The sequence below is a fragment of the Pleuronectes platessa genome, chromosome 21 (genome assembly GCF_947347685.1).
Source record: "Pleuronectes platessa chromosome 21, fPlePla1.1, whole genome shotgun sequence".
NCBI classification, from domain to species: domain Eukaryota; kingdom Metazoa; phylum Chordata; class Actinopteri; order Pleuronectiformes; family Pleuronectidae; genus Pleuronectes; species Pleuronectes platessa.
Window position 1 is genome coordinate 13,270,630 of NC_070646.1, and position 16,420 is coordinate 13,287,049.

Genomic DNA, 16,420 nt, shown 5'->3' on the forward strand with positions numbered 1-16,420 from the left:
AAAACACAATAGCGTATGAATGTTAAAACTACATATTACTCCCACTGTTTGAATAAATATAAAAGTAACTCGCAGTCAGCTTTGTGGAGCGAAAACGCGACAGTTATTTCTGCTGCTGAGTGAGTCATCTGTCCAATAGACGGTCTTGCAGCGGGCTGTGTTTGCTGCGGTCAGGATGTGGAGACCCGAGCTAGCATGTAGCCTGATCATGTCCTGACCACGAACTCCAGGCTCCCTCCACGATTCCACCTGTACAGGTAAACCACGGCACGTCCCTGTCCGGTTTGGTGCGGGTCAGTGTGCTGCGTGGGTGTGAACGGACCGTTAGCACGGGCGGGCTAAAGGTGGACCGGTGCTGTGAAGCAGTTAGCTAGCTACAAACACAGCATGACGTGTTGGAGCCAATCCACCACTCACACACCGAGAGGCTTCAGTGGTAGATGTAGATGTATACTGTATATAGTTTAAAGTCTGTAGTTGTGTGTTATAGCATGATGAGGATCTGGTTTGGACAGAAAACAAACCCACAGGATTTGCATTGTGGTTTGATGGGGATGGACAGGAAACGGATGAAATAAAAATAATCCTCAATGGGGACATTTGCAATATAACAGCAGCAAGAGTCAAACATAGGCATCAGTAAGTAATACTTTAATTGTAAGGATAATACTTAAGTCTAAGGAATATAAAAACATGAATGGACTTAAGTTTTAATGGATGCACATGAACCATTGTATTAAACAGAAAGAATGGATATTGCACAGTTAAGAGAGTTTGAATAACATAATACTTTGTATAAGTGAGGAATTTAATTATCAATTAATCAACAGATCTGATTTTCTATCAATAAATGAGTCCTTTATGAATTCTCTAGCACCCACAGGTTAAAGGAGAGAGAAAACATATGGTAAAGAGAAAAGAAGTGTCTACAGTTTCCTACAGCTCCGTGTGTTGCCTTCATATTGCCTCTTTTGTCTGATCAACAGTATGAAGCAGATAAAAGCTGCTTTGCTTGTAAATTGTTGCTGATTATTTTTAATTTAATAATTTGTTTTCCAGCTCTACACAGTATCCCAATAACCATGGCCATAGGCAGCGATAGTCCAGCTTCTTCATATTAAGGTAAGCAGTAAGATTATGACAACAGCATCAACCCTGAACTGTATTATTACTCCACTTTAACAGTTTCCATCCTTGTCTCATTTGAGCTTACATCACATGCAGTAGGTCGATGAGTGCAGGAAACTGCACTGACATGCAGGGGAGGTATTTGTTAATACTTGTAAAGAATCCACACAAGAGAGGATGTGGTGAGTCAGTGTTAAGTCATCAGTATACAAGCTGAGACTTAGCCGCAGGTTATTCCTCTGTAGCTGAGGGTACAGAGCAGGGGCGTCGTTAGGCCTGTTTTAGGGGGGCTGAAGCCCCCCTAAAATGTGCTTCAGCCCCCCAAAATAATTATGGAGATTTTTTTATTTTTTTAATTAAACTATTGTTTTACACATGGACAAGTTATTTATAACTCTAACATGCAACATGTCATTTTAAATTGACTTCAGTGCCATGAACATGTCTTCTGATCTGATATTGACCTCAACCATGAATAAATTGAAATAAATGTGTATATATACAGTAAATATATAAATGATAATGACTTGTGTGTGTGTGTGTGTGTGTGTGTGTACACGTGCGTGTGTGTGTATGCGTGTGTGTGTGTGTGTGTGTGTGTGTGTGTGCATGTGTGTGTGTGCGTGAGTGTGTGTGCGTGTCAGATGGGCGTGGTCAGTGTGATAGGTGGGCCCTCAGATGAGATGATAGTATTATTATTGTATTGTTGTCATAATTAATATATAGATTTGACCAAATGTAAAAAAGTTAAGAAACATTGTTTGTCTATGCTCTGCTGTGTTCGTATGAATAGTAGCAAACTAAATGAATCACACTGATTTGTTTCACTCCAACACTGTGTTAATTGATCAATGAATCCTGTATGTATATTCAGAAAGACAGAGGTAGATGTTACTGTACTAGTTATTTTTATTCAAAAAGTTTAACATATTTACAACACATCATTAGATCATTTCAAATATGTACAAAGGGGGACAGGGGAGGGGTTTGTTTTGAGGAGTAGAAAAAGGGTGAGGGCGGGGGCTTCTCCACCTCTTCTCTCTCCTCCAGCTCATCTCGGCCTCCTCCTTTCTGTAGCTCAGTCCCATAGTTGGAGTTTTCTCCTGCTGCAGTTTCGTCTCCTTTCGGCCCTGAAGCAAGCACCTTCTCGTTCTCCTTCTCCATGTTGACCTCCACCTCACTGCTCACTTGTGCAGACTTGCTTCCAGAATTTTAGCCTTGGCCTGACAGTCAGTGAGCTCCGCCAAGCAGTCAACATAGGCCCTGAGGCGAGCATGCCCTTTCTCTACCTCCTTCGTTATGACAACATCTTTGTCTTTCACCTGGTTTTCCAGCTGCTCCACCTTCTCCGTCAGGGCCTGGATCTCATTCTCCTTCTCCGTCTCCATCTCCCTCTCGGTCTCAGTCTCAATCTTAATCTCCTTCTCCTTCTCCGTCTCCTTCTCCTTCTCCACCGCCATCTTTATGATATCATCTCTGTCTTTAAGATGGTTTTCCAGCCGCCACACCTCCTCCTTAAGAATCAAAATGTTCCTGTTGGCTCGGAGGATTTCGACATTGTAGATCGTCACAAGTTTCTCCTTCTCCTTGTCCTTCTCCTTGTCCTTGTACTTCTCCTTCTCTTTCTCCTTCTCCTTCTCCTTCTCCTTCTCTTTCTCCTTCTCCTTCTCTTTCTCCTTCTCCTTCTCCTTCTCCTTCTCCTTCTCCTTCTCCTTCTCTTTCTCTTTCTCTTTCTCTTTCTCCTTCTCCTTCTCCTTCTCCACCTCCATCTCACTGCTACATCCTGTATCAGGCTGAGGTGGCTCCTGGTGCAGCCTTGCTTCCATCAGCTTAACCTTGGCCTGACAGTCAGTTAGCTCAGCAAGGCAGTCGAGATAGGCCCTGAGGCGAGCGCGCCGTTTCTTCACCTCCTTCGCTATGACAACATCTTTCTCTTTCAGCTGGTTTTCCAGCTGCTCCACTTTCTCCATCAGGGCCTGGATCTCATTCTCCTTCTCGGTCTCGGTCTCAATCTCCTTCCTCTTCTCCTTCTCCTTCTCCTTCTCCTTCTCCTTCTCTTTCTCCTTCTCCTTCTCCACCGCCATCTTTATGAACTCATCTCTGTCTTGAAGCTGGTCTTGCAGCTGCCACACCTCATCCTTAAGAGCATTGATCTTCCTGTAGGCTGTGAGGAGTTCGTCATTGAGGATCTTCAGAATATCTGGTTTCTCCATGGTTCACCACAGAGAGTAGATCTATCTTTTGAAGAAGCTGTTGGATGAGTTGATGCACTGTTTTCCGAAGAAGTTTCTGCTCTTGTCTGGAACTTGAAAGGCTTTATGTCTGCAGGTGACAAGATGAAATAGTGTGTAAGATTTAGGTGAATTTGATCAATCAAACATTCAATATAAAACGAGAGAGAGAGAGAGAGAGAGAGAGAGAGAGAGAGAGAGAGAGAGAGAGAGAGAGAGAGAGAGAGAGAGAGAGAGAGAGAGAGAGAGAGAGAGAGAGAGAGAGAGAGAGAGAGAGAGAGAGAGAGAGAGAGAGAGAGAGAGAGAGAGAGAGAGAGAGAGAGAGAGAGAGAGAGAGAGAGAGAGAGAGAGAGAGAGAGAGAGAGAGAGAGAGAGAGAGAGAGAGAGAGAGAGAGACTCCCCTCCTGCTACGTGTGTATCTGGTTGCCATGGAAACTCAACTGAATGCAACTGCTCTCTCCTCACTGGGAAGAGAGAAATCTAAACTCTGAGTGCACCACTCAAACAACTATAATTCAGAAACTATAAGTCCTATCTGTGAAATAAAGACATCGGGAGAATTCCAAGACTTTGCCGGACACACAGATATATTTGAAATTTGTGAGAGTAAAAAAATGGGGCCGTGTGAGCAAGTTATGCAAGTTGATGCTCCTTCCAGAAAAGTTTTCTCTGAAATAACATTAGACCCAATAGAGAGGGATTGTTTTTTTCCTTAAAGGAGCTACACACCTCATGTAATGTGCTCCTAGCATTAACTTAAGCTTCCGTCAACTTGTCCTTCAACACATTCAAACTACACATTAACCAAAAAATCACCAGTAAATGTTTTTTTGAAATAAAACTTCCCTCATCAATCACCATGGCACCAAGCCCCTTCGATTTGAATTTGAATCTGAATTTGATTGGCAGTGATGGAAGCTGTTGTTTTTTTAACTTGTCTTAAATACTAAAGTTAAACACCAAGGTTAATCTTCCCAATGTTACAAAACACATTGTTTGGTAGAATAAGCTGTGAAATGGGAACATTTCCTGGTGCTACAGGTGTTTTGTCCACAATGCCTCGCTCTGCCTGGCCTCGGCGACTTAAAGCTACTTAGCATCACGTTAACACATATCACTCATTAAGATAAGCAGCAGAAAACACAAAAGAAGCCAGCAACAATATTTTCACATTTGTCATAAAAGCAACAGAAAACCGCACATTATCAACATGTAACAGCAGAAGCTTCATATTATACAGTGGTTTAATTTCCAACTTGAATAATGAGCCTGAATTGTATCGGTTAGCATGCTTGGTAAATACAGAGAGAGAGTGAGACATGACTTACCTCAGTCAAGGTCAGAGTGCAATAGCAACTGTCTTAAACTTTAACAGTATTTAAAGCAATCAACAGCCAATCAGAGGTCTCCTATCAAAATAGCAACTATGATGCTGTTCATCAAAGCATCAAAGGAGGTATTGAGAGAGTGTCCCTGTCAATCAAAAACATCTATTTCAAATCTTAGCATCTGGTTGCTATGGTGATAGAATCACCTACTGATGATGAAGTTTTGCGATCATTTATTTCTGTAAATAAATTTGTTTCATTTTGGTGGACTTTTAATTGCGTCATTCTTGCAGCATCTGATCTTTAATTTTTTAATGGCTCCTGTCTTATCACCTTCTTGTCTTAGTATTAATATATATATATATATATATATATATATATTATATATATTAAATATATATATATACAATATATACTTACATATATGTTTATATACATACATACACATACACATTGTGTGATGGTAGAAAATGTATTTTGTTTCATTTCATTCTCTATTGTTAATTTCGTCGTGTAACTCTTAGCCGCAGTATTTCATCACAAACGAACATGTGAACATTATACAACCCAGGATATTTCCAAACAAAATTCAGACTTAAATAGTTTAAATTTATTTTATCAAGAGGTTCATGTCACATTGTATGGAGAACATTTAAGAAAAGACGATTTTCTACAACCACAAATTCCATTGCACAAGTGTTTTGCAGCAGAAAATACCTTCATAGGTGTCTATGGATGAGAGTAATACAGCTCAGAGCTCAAACAAAACCTAAAGAATCACGGAGACGGATGACCAATTACAGTACATATGACTAACTGGATATGAAATGACTTCTACAAGAGGATATGAGATTTTGATCATTTTGCGCAGCCCTAGTTTTCATTGAAATGCTTGTTCTCTCACATGAAAATAGTTTGTTCTTTAAAATGCACAACAATGTTTGTCAGTAGGACTTCCTGATATCTTCCTCAACGATGAATGGACACACATTCTGTTCATCCACCGACTGCCCTACCTTACACACGGCATGAGAGTATGATTTTGAAGGTCAGATTTCAAAAACATCTCACAGTTAATTTTTACTGTTTTAGATTCTTACTACTGGAGTAAGAATCTTGGGGAGTCTGCATCGCTGCTGCGCTGGCTTTCTCACTCTGCCATTACAGCCAAGGAGTTTAGCTCATAGTAAATGATGCACGGAGTGAAATTGTAAGTACAGGTAGTTACAGAATGTGGCTATCTGTAGTTGTTAATGATTGTTACCTGCTTAAATTTAGGTTTACTTGAGGCAAATGAAAGGGAATATTGTAATGAGGTATGATAACATTAAGCTAGCTAGCTAGCTATTTTGTTAGAAAATGTCTCCAGTGAGCAAGAGTGTGAACGAGCAAATTTGAAATGTAAGAAATGACTATCAACAGCTCTCTATTCTTTGCATTAATATCTATCTCTAGTGTTTTAAAACAATAATATCAGTGCCTATAGAATGTTGTTGTTTATAATCAGTTCATATTTATGTTGTCAAATATCACAACGACCCTGAAATTCTGTCTCTTCTGTTATCTTATACTGAATGAATGCAAGCAAAGATACAGAGAAAAATAACACTCAGCAATATTCAGCATCCTTAGGGGCTGAGCCCCCCTTTCTTTCAATCCTAGAAACGCCCCTGGTACAGAGTAAAATTCGATCAAAAAATTGCACACCAATAATGTACATATTATTTCTGTTATTGTCTTATTTATTCTAGATTCTGATTCTAAATTCTGATTCTATCCCTATTTTTATTACATCTCCAACATCCATACACAATTCCTGATTTAAGTAATTCTAATAGAGTAGCGATGCACATGGAAAATGTTGTAGGAATTAGAATATGGAAAGAATCAGAATCTAGAATAAATATGACAATAACAGAAATACTATGTACAATATTGGGCTGTTCTATAAATGTGTAAATCCTGTGAAAAAGTAAGAACCTGCAGACATGTCGTTGTCCTCTGAGCAAGAGGACGAGGTAAAGCTTATTACAATGAGGAAGACAGACAGTTACCATCCTCTTTTCTGAGACCAGATTTAGTCCCAGAGGTTGCCATAGAGACGGCGGCGCCCTGCTGTGATTGTGCCACTCCATCGGGTTCTGTCTGTGCCTGGTACGCAACATTTAGATTAATATCAAGTATTCATTTATACAGTGAACTGCAGTAAGAAGAGAGGTCCTCACATACATTTGTCATATTTCAGCCATTACAGCCAGCTCTTATTATAAAAACATTGTTTAATTGAACCTTTAATTTTGTCCACCGATTTAACTACTGTTCTCTCACATGATGAATCTTAGGGATATTTTATGAATTAAAATACAGAGGAGAGATGAAAAGTCTAATTTGCATGTAAGGCCATTTCTGCCAACAAAATCATTAATACATGAATTAAATGACAAAAATAAAAGTAGGCTTTTCAAACGGACTCTTGTTTGAATCATTTGTTGAAAGTTATGACTTTGATCTGACTAGGCTGCGAGGAATACGCTGCAGGTCTGATCTGCAGCCAAGTGCACTTTGCATTCTTGGATACGACAGAGTGCAATCACAAGTTGCTGGCAGCTTGCAAAAGAGGAAACCAAAACTTGTAGGTTGCCTATTCCTTTGTTTTTTTTCTCTCACTCCTGTCAGCCACGGTCCCCACTGAAGCTGGGGTTTTGGTTTACTTGAATTTTTTTTCTGTGTAAGAAGAAGCCAACTAATTTGGACCAAAGCAAACAAACTATAGGTTGGAAAATGTCCTGAGAATCCCATGATGGCCACATCACAAACTCTGGCTCTGGGATATGTTGGCCTCATTTCTGCATAGTGGAGGAAGTCTTCTTTATGGTCAGTTTGTGTGTCAGACATACACCAAGTGTGTATTCTGAGCTAAAATATTGGTAAATGACAGAATAGAGCCAAGTTAACTGTGGTAACCACCATCAGAAGTCAAACAGAAGGAACAAAAGAGCAGCTGGAAGCCCAACTTTGCTCTCACTCTCCCTGGTTAGCATTATTAATGCATTCTTATTTTGGAGAACCCGAACAAGCCTTATCTGTGTAATCAATACTCACTTTCATGAAATGATGCCCCAGGATCAGGTAGACACTTTATTTCCTTCTCACAACATTCATCCCGTCACATTTGCCTCTTACAGGGTTACCACTCTGCATCTCCCCCGCCAATCTATTGGAAGGTCCTGGCCCTGATCTCTTGATTTTCTCTGAATTATTGAGTGAAGAAGTTTTTGATAGGGCCGATGCGCATAGCTCATTACCTGAGAGCTCCTGCCCTTGTTTATTTGACTGACAGATGGCACAGGGAGGCTGCTTTCTAGAAAAGGGCTTTCTATGAGTGGGAGTCCCTTGTGTAGCCTGTTCTCTTGAGCTCCGACTCCTCCAGAGGTGAAGGCGACAATGAAGACCTCAGCGGTCATCAGGCTTAGCCAGGAAGAGCTGCTGTTTTACGCAGCCTGCCTTTGTAACTGTTGGTGTTTGTGTCTCTGTGTCTGTGTGTGTCTGGAAGGCAGAGTGTGTGGAAGAGGAGGTGGTGGCGGTGGCATGCGTATGGGCAGTAGCTGGAGGTGGCAGATTTCCCGGGCCATGCGACTCGCACTGCGCTGGTGCCGGCTGTGCCGCCTGCAGAGAGGAGGGAACAAAGTTCGGCTCAGCGGGAGGTTGTCGGAGCTGTGGAAGTACAGCAAACTGCTGCTCAAGTCCCTGTATTACAACAGCCTCAGCAACTCGGACACGATGCTGGACTGTGTGTTTGAACCCGTCTACTGGATCGTGGACAACGTGACCCGCTGGTTTGGATTGGTGAGCTTGCTTCTCGTCTCCTTTCGTTCTACACTTCTACACATCATCACCTCTCACGTCTTACCTCATCGTCTGCTCCCTCCTTTCCCTTTTCTCTCTCAGGTGTTCGTCTGTCTGGTCATTCTCCTGACCACCTCAGTCGTGGTGGTCATCTACCTGTTCGTCCTGCCCACGATCCTCAGCACGTACCCGGTGCACTGGGTGGTCTGGCACCTCTGCTATGGCCACTGGCTCCTTGTTATGGTGGTCTTCCATTACTACAAGGCTACCACCACGGCTCCTGGACACCCGCCCAAGGTCTCAAAGCCCCTAACATATAAAAACAGTGTATAGACCCAGCATAGATGCACTGTTGTGTGAGAAAATGCCTTTATAGATGGGAACATATTTGCCATTGTATATGTTGTGGCTGTGTCATTGGTAAATTGCTAAAACCTTGCTTCTTGATTCATACGTTTTATCATCTTTGTTTTCTATATCTTAGGACAAAACTCAAATCCCCTCAGTGTCCATTTGTAAGAAATGCATCAATCCAAAACCGCCCAGGACGCACCACTGTAGCATCTGCAACATGTAAGATCATTGCCCATCTTCTTCCATGAGTTATTTGCTCAAGTTTGATTATTTTGCTGAAAATACTTTGTTTTATTGCAGGTGTGTTTTGAAGATGGACCACCACTGTCGTATCCTTTTTCAATGAAGAAACGTCAGAAAATGCATGAACAGCTAATTCTTTATTTTGTATTATTTCCCACTTTTTAATCACGTTGAACTTAAAATAATGTGCAGCCTGGCTGAACAACTGTGTGGGCCATTTCAACCAGCGCTACTTCTTCTCCTTCTGCCTCTACATGACCCTGGGCTGCCTCTACTGCAGCTTCAGCAGCAAGGAAATGTTTCTTGAGGCATACAGCGTTATAGAGGTGAGGCAGCACGAACACCACGACTGTGTACTAAGCTCAGATTTTTAAACGACTCGTTGCAAGAATATAAATAAAAATTATAGGTTCCTGGTACATTTAACATTTCCTTCTTGTTCTGTCATACTGTGGGAAGTTTTTATTCACCATGGCTGATGACAATCAAAGCATTTTTTCTTTATGTGTTCAAGTCACATTATAAGTTGCCAGGTTTTTAAGAAACTATGAATGATTCTCATGATTAAATTGTCCTGAACATGGGGACATTTTTCACCGAAGTTTATATGGACTTTGATGGAAGGCTGAATGTAGAGCAATGGTTCAGTGGAACAATGGTTCAGTGATGTCTGGTTTGAAGATGATTGAGATCGTACTGACTGAGGTGTGTGGACAGGGCCACCCACTGGTGAATAAAGACAAACACATGGAACTAGTGGCATGATAGTGGTTTATTGTGTTTGTCATCAGAAGATACTGGAAGCAAACCAGAACCTAATCGTATCTAAAACCTTAAAATGTTTTGTCCTTTGTTATACTAGTATTCCGGGTATTAGACTTATCAATCTGCATCCTACCTGAAAGATTAAACAAATGTATACTGCAGGCTTGATTAAAACATAGGCAGCAATATATGATAGAGAAAGCTGCTATAGAATGAAGTCAGTTGAAGAGCTAATACTGAGAATATTCCACCAGCTTTGCATTTGCGAGTTGGTGTTTTGGATTATTTAAATATAAATTGCTAAACTTTACTCTAAATCAGATTCGGGAGTAAAAACAAATTTAATTAATTAATTTAAAAAAAAACTGTCAGACAGCTTTAAAAACAACAATATTATATATTATATTATTTCTTAACAAAATTTACTTTTACACACAAAAACTAGTCATCCAAGGCAGAATCTTGCTCTTTGAAAAAACTTTAATTGATAAATCCTCAAAATCTTTGGAGGGGTTGAATATTTCTGATGCAACTGTACATACATGGTACTCTCACTGCTGTTAAAAGTTAGCCTACTGTATACAAATGAACTTGGTATCAGTTCAGTGTAACAAGTAATCAACATGCTAGGTAATGAAAAAGACGTTCAACAACAACACAAAATCATAGGTTTACTTTTCTGGCAGACAATGTTCCAACTAGCTGCATCCAGGCTCCAGCTGAGCTCAGCTCGCCTACTCTTGTTTAATGTTCCGCCCCTTTGCAACACTCATCACACAACCTATTTTCTACATTGACAGCGACATTAGTTCTTTCAAACACATTCATGTCAGTGTAATTATAGATTTCTGTCTTTACAAAGTGAGAACTAAATATGTGTGATAAAGGAAGGTCAGTGTTTGACTGACAGCTGATCTCTGTGCGGAGCAGAAACGTCACCACGACGAACTTGATCAACAAACATGGAGACAAAAGAAGTTAAAGATTTACAGACAGATTCTTAATCACTGCTTTTAATGACTGGAGTCTATTTTAGTTTACACAACTCAGCTGTGTACCCAGAACGATTAACCCAAACTCCAGCATAGAGAGGCTGAGTGAACGTGGTCTGGACTCTGTGGAGGAGAGTCATGGTGTCAGAGACGCTGTAGAAGGACAGAACACCTGCACTGTGATCCAGGTACACTCCTACTCTGGAGGACAGAGGACCTGACACTGGAGTCTTGATGCTGTTGTAAAAAAAGTTATAACTGTCACCATCACAATATAATGACCAAGATTTATCATTGTTTCCAAATAGACATATTGGGCCTTCTGCTCTGCTGATATTCTTGTATGTGACTGCTATACGAACTGCTCCTCCCACCCCCACCTCCACCTCCCAGTAACAACGTCCAGTCAGACTCTCTCTACTCAGGACCTGACACCTATCAGTGAATCTGTCTGGGTGATCAGAATAAGACTGTAGTTTCTTCATACGTGTTACTTTTCGGTTTTCCTCAGATAATAACAGATGTCTGTTTGCTGTGTTTGGATCCAGTGTGATTTCCTGTGAATATTTTAAGAAGTCAGCTCTGGTGTCTGGCTCTAAAACATCCACTTGAGACACAATCTGTAAAATCTCTGTCTCTGTCTCACTCAGAATGTCCTGTATTCGACCTCTGACCTGTGACACAGCTGCTGTCACGTCCTCAAAGATCCTCATAGGACGGATCCAAATGCTGGATGAGTGTGTAGATTCACTGAGTGGTGGCAGTGAGGGGTAGTTGTGTAGAAACTGGTGCTGATCCTCGGTGTCTGAGAGCTGCTTCAGTTCATGGTCTTTCCTCTTCAGCTCAGTGATCTCCTGCTCCAGTCTCTCCTGAAGCTCTCTGACTCGACTCACTTCAGTTTCCTGCTGGGATCTGATCTGCTGCTTCACATCAGAGCTTCTTTTCGCCAGCAGATGGATTAGCTCAGTGAAGATCTCCTCACTTACCTTCACTGCTTTATCAGCAGCGCCATTGACGGCCTCCTCCTCCTGTTGAAGCAGCTTCACGTCTTTCTCTGTGTCCTGGACTCTCTGCTGGATTGTTTTTCTCCTCAGCCCGAGCTCTCTCTGCCTCTCAGTCCTTTCTGCTGCAGCTGACACTGTGTCATGGTCTTTATGTTCATCCATAGAGCAGAGATAACAGATACACTGCTGATCAGTGCGGCAGAATATCTTCATCACCTCGTCGTGACGAGAGCAGATGTTCTCCTGGAGCTTCTCCGAGGGCTCCACCAGCTTGTGCTTCTTCAATGGAGCTGACTGAAGATGAGGCTGGAGGTGATTTTCACAATAAGAGGCCAAACAATTCAAACAGGACTTGAGAGCTTTCAGTTTTCTCCCAGTGCAGACATCACAGGCCACATCTTCAGGTCCAGCATAGCAGTGATCAGCAGGAGAAGCTTGGAGTCCAGTCTTCTTCAGCTCCTCCACTAAATCAGCTAACATGGTGTTTTTCCCCAGGACAGGCCTCGGTGTGAAGGTCTGTCTACACTCTGGGCAGCTGTAGCTTCCTCCCTCCTCCCCTTTATCCCAGTGGGTGTTAATACAGCTCCTACAGTAGCTGTGTCCACAGCCAGTAGTCACCGGATCCTTCAGTAGATCCAGACAGATCGAACAGCAGAATCTTTCTCTGTTCAGTTGATTTTCTTGCTCCGCCATTTCAGCTGCTGCCAGTGACTGTCGAACAGTTTCACTTCCTCTGAACACAAACAGATCTCTGCTCCTCCCCCTCTCGTTCACTCTGTGCAGTGACTCAGCTCCCACAGTTCACAGCTTGTTGTTCACTGGTTCTTACACGTACACACCTGTTAAGGGAGGAGACACAGACATATCCTGACTGGGAGGAGCTGGTTGTGAGTTTTTATCTGTGTTATCACATTTCAAAGTGAATAGTTGCACTTGGAACTGTCACATTCAGCTCACAACAGCACAGGTTGTAAGATTCACATTCTTCAAAGTTTCCAGAAAACATCTTTCAATGTAACAAAAACCAACTTACAAAGGGTTTCTCAAATGAAAAACACAAGTAACCAGGATTGCTCAACCCTGGGAAGTACCAACTATAAAATACAATTTCTAAAATTTCTAGGACTGCAAAGCAGCACTGAGCGGGCCTGAGCACATGCGTTTTGAAGCATTGCATGCGTTTTGCCTTTTGACTGAAAAAAATAAATAATAATTACAACAACTTCCTTTTCACACTGATCAGTAGGTGGCGCTATGACCCTGAGGAAATATTGACACATAGAGCTGTTCAGATATGGACTCTGATCATGTGACAGAAGTTTGGTGGTGATAGGACAATGCACAGTGGAGTTATGACAAAATCGTCTCCTTTGGAAAAGGATGAACCTTCGCCGTACCTCAATGTTTACACGATTTGAGGAAATGTCCCAATTCTGAGAGAGAGAAAGAGAGAGAGAGAGAGAGAGAGACGTCACCTTTGCAAGACATAAAGATTCCTTTGATCTTTGACCACTGTCAAAGATCCTACATCCTTTTGCCTCTTTTAGCTCTCGCCAACGGGTGAAGTATGCTCCGATATTCACTCTTGTTTGTTTCCTTACTCGCTTGCTTTCTCTTTTCCTCTTCTGTTTCTTATGTTAGCCATATTGTCATCACTGAGAATGGCTAGGTAGTTGTCTCTTAAAGCTAGCTGCTTGCTCCGGCTCTAGTTGCTAATGTGTGACGTATGCCTTAAAGCAGGTTGTAATGTTCCAGCACGGTACACTAGATTTACATAGTGTACTTCCAGGCCTGAAGGGGAGACTGTGACAAGGACAGACATGCCATTCTCCCTTATTATCTAAGATGTAAAAACTGCTGAGTGTTATCAACTGTTACCAAATATCTCTGTGATGAAAAGTTTGGTAGCGGCTGTCAGGCGGTAACAAGAAGGCAGAGGTCGATCTCAAATGGCATAAGACGAGTGAAACAGGAGATCTGAAAGTGATCTTGACTTGCTGCTCTCATATATACCTCTCATCTAGGATGGTCTCATTTCATGTGTGTTTGCCAGATGGCGAACAAACCGTGTTCGTGTTAAGACTTAGCTCACGCATGTTGTAAGAAGTGTTATCCTGAGGAGGAATGACCTCGGAAAGCAGCTGATAAGTCTGACCGTATTCTTCTCTCCCCTTTTAGACTTATTATCAGACCCCAACCCCGGACTACACCTTAAGAGAAACCACGGCTCAGAAGAGTGTCATCTACCTCTGGGTACTGACCAGGTGAGCGACACTTCACCGATGGTAGTCTCTCTGTTTAAAAATCAAACGAAAAGTTGTTATATAACCCCCCACATGCACCTTTTCTCCAGCTCGGTGTCAGTAGCTCTGGGAGGACTCACCCTGTGGCACACAATACTCATCTGCCGAGGGGAGACCAGCGTGGAGCGCCACATCAACCGCAAAGAGACCAGAAGACTCCGGGAGAAGGGCAAGGTACACATTCTGTGATCATAGACTGCAAATAAAGATGGACGACGCCTCTCCACTTCCTCCCACTGTCCATAAATTAAGCCAAAATATCCTGGATACGAGACCAAGACTGATTCATGATTGATAACGACGACTCAGCATCAAATAACTAATTAAACCAAATTCATGGAAAAAATTTGCACTCAAACAAACCAGTATGCTGAGAACTACTTAAAATGACAGAAACCAACTTTGAGAAACATTATTGGAGGTGGGGTTTATGTCTGATCTGCAACCAGCCACCAGAGGGCACCAGAGAGACTTTGGCTTCACTTTTGGGGAGCTGTCATGTCGTCCAGTCTTCACAGAAAGACTTAAAGACGATTCATTTTTTTATCTCTGTTTTAAAAGTGTTAAAATCCAACTCTGACCATGGTTCTTCATGTTCTGGTACAATGCAGGTGTTCAGAAACCCTTACCATCACGGCAATATGAACAACTGGAAGATACTGCTCGGTGTGGAGAAAAGAAGGTGGGTTCAGTTTGGCATTTTCCTGAACTGTGCTTGTAATCGTACCTTAAAGCAACTCTATGTAACCTTTACTGAACAAGTTTTACACTGTGTCTTGGTGGAAACAACCCAGATGTGTGCCGTGTGTGAGATGTGTTAGGAACAAGTTCGTTGTGGTGTTGTCGTTTTCAGCTGTGTTTGAATCGACTTGTTCTTCTCATCCTCAGTCACTGGCTCACACGGGTCCTGCTACCCTCCAGTCATCTTCCCCACGGGGACGGCGTCATGTGGGACTGCACCTTCACCAGGAGAGACCCCATGGCCATCTGACCCCCACCGCTTCATTTTATTAAGATGCTTTGCTGTGTAAAGGTGTTTGCGGACATAACAACTCGTCATACCATCACCGTCTCACTGTCGGCAGCCTTGTGAGGTCGGGGTAGACCTTCATCCTGGGACTGTAGCGCTATCGGCTGAATTGATTTACAGAAGGTGCTGCTGGCCAGCACACACCTCTGTCTCCTTATGCTCGACCAGTCGCAAAGACTGATGGATTTCTGCGCATTTCTTGCACCAGCACTACAGCCTCACACGTGTAAGAGTGTGATGTGGGAGCACCGATAGGAGAAGGGGAAGTATGGGAGGCGATGGAGATCATATCAAGTAACGGCATCTTAACGGTGCCATGTGTTGTATTTTACAACTAAAACCAAACTTAATAGAAAAACTAACATGTGTGTGTATTTATCAGTGTGATAACTACCTAAAGAAGAAGGTCCTGAAAGATTTCTGAAAACTGTGTGACTTCTAGATCCAATGTTGTCAGAACCATTTCATCCTGTAGATTTGAGCTGAGGTTGTTGAAAACAGACAGGAAGCAGAAACGAGAGGAGAATGAAACATCAGACTAGATTTCATTAAAGTCTGTTCAGAGATGCTAAAAAGCTAAGGACAGCACCTTTGATAACTGACACTGTATCCCTGACATGTCATCACAGAACTGAGCCTAAACCTTGTCTGCTTATTTAAGAAAGAGTTTGTCTTAATGAGATGCTTTTTTAATGTTAAATGATCTTGTTTGATTAATTTCCTATGATTATTTAAAATGTCTTTTTCAAAAGCTATTTCTCTCATGAACTACTCTGTTAACACCTGCAGTGTTTAGTGGAGATGTTGGGGCGAGTCCCGATCTTAGGAACCACAGATATGAACTGATCTTCTGGTGCCGAAGAGTTTGATCTATTTCTCTTAAAATGTTTGACTTGAATCTTTTGCTCCCTACAATGAGGTGAAGAAGAAAGAACAGGTATGTTGCGTGCCTTGTTTGGGGGTTCAGCCTTTAAACGTAGGCAATTTAATTAAGTGAGAAAAAGTCACTGTGAATTCCATTTTTATTTTCACCCCAACTTCAAGGAGTTGAATCTGTAGTTGCCATAGAAACATGACATCCCTGTGTGTAACCAAAGGGAGCTGTGCTCCAGTTAGATTGTTCTTTCTCTCTTTTAAAAAAAAAATAAAACAAGTGTTTGATATTTCCTGGTTTTACTGTTGTTCCATTCATTGTG

General features: G+C 41.9%; 2 protein-coding genes across 6 annotated transcripts; one reads left to right on the top strand and one right to left on the bottom strand.

Moving 5' to 3' along the window:
* Window positions 1-103: 103 nt before the first annotated feature.
* On the top strand, window positions 104-16,387 carry zdhhc16b (zinc finger DHHC-type palmitoyltransferase 16b). Of its 4 annotated transcripts, none has more exons than XM_053413306.1 (11): window positions 104-257; window positions 1,060-1,122; window positions 8,241-8,533; window positions 8,636-8,830; window positions 9,018-9,106; window positions 9,188-9,216; window positions 9,323-9,456; window positions 14,070-14,155; window positions 14,245-14,368; window positions 14,806-14,876; window positions 15,083-16,387. In XM_053413306.1, exons 3-11 carry the CDS (start codon window positions 8,276-8,278, stop codon window positions 15,183-15,185), a joined length of 1,089 nt encoding a protein of 362 aa, XP_053269281.1. In that variant the 5' UTR covers window positions 104-257; window positions 1,060-1,122; window positions 8,241-8,275; the 3' UTR covers window positions 15,186-16,387. The 4 variants fall into 4 exon arrangements, with proteins under 4 accessions (XP_053269281.1, XP_053269283.1, XP_053269284.1 ...); XM_053413308.1 differs by having other exon boundaries at window positions 8,245-8,533; XM_053413309.1 differs by lacking the exon at window positions 104-257 and adding an exon at window positions 427-639.
* LOC128426438 (tripartite motif-containing protein 16) lies at window positions 9,885-12,691 on the bottom strand. Of its 2 annotated transcripts, XM_053413305.1 has the most exons (2): window positions 11,562-12,691; window positions 9,885-11,124 (listed from the first exon to the last, which is right to left on the bottom strand). In XM_053413305.1, exons 1-2 carry the CDS (start codon window positions 12,582-12,584, stop codon window positions 11,032-11,034), a joined length of 1,116 nt encoding a protein of 371 aa, XP_053269280.1. In that variant the 5' UTR covers window positions 12,585-12,691; the 3' UTR covers window positions 9,885-11,031. The 2 variants fall into 2 exon arrangements, with proteins under 2 accessions (XP_053269280.1, XP_053269279.1); XM_053413304.1 differs by having other exon boundaries at window positions 9,885-12,688.
* Window positions 16,388-16,420: the final 33 nt, after the last annotated feature.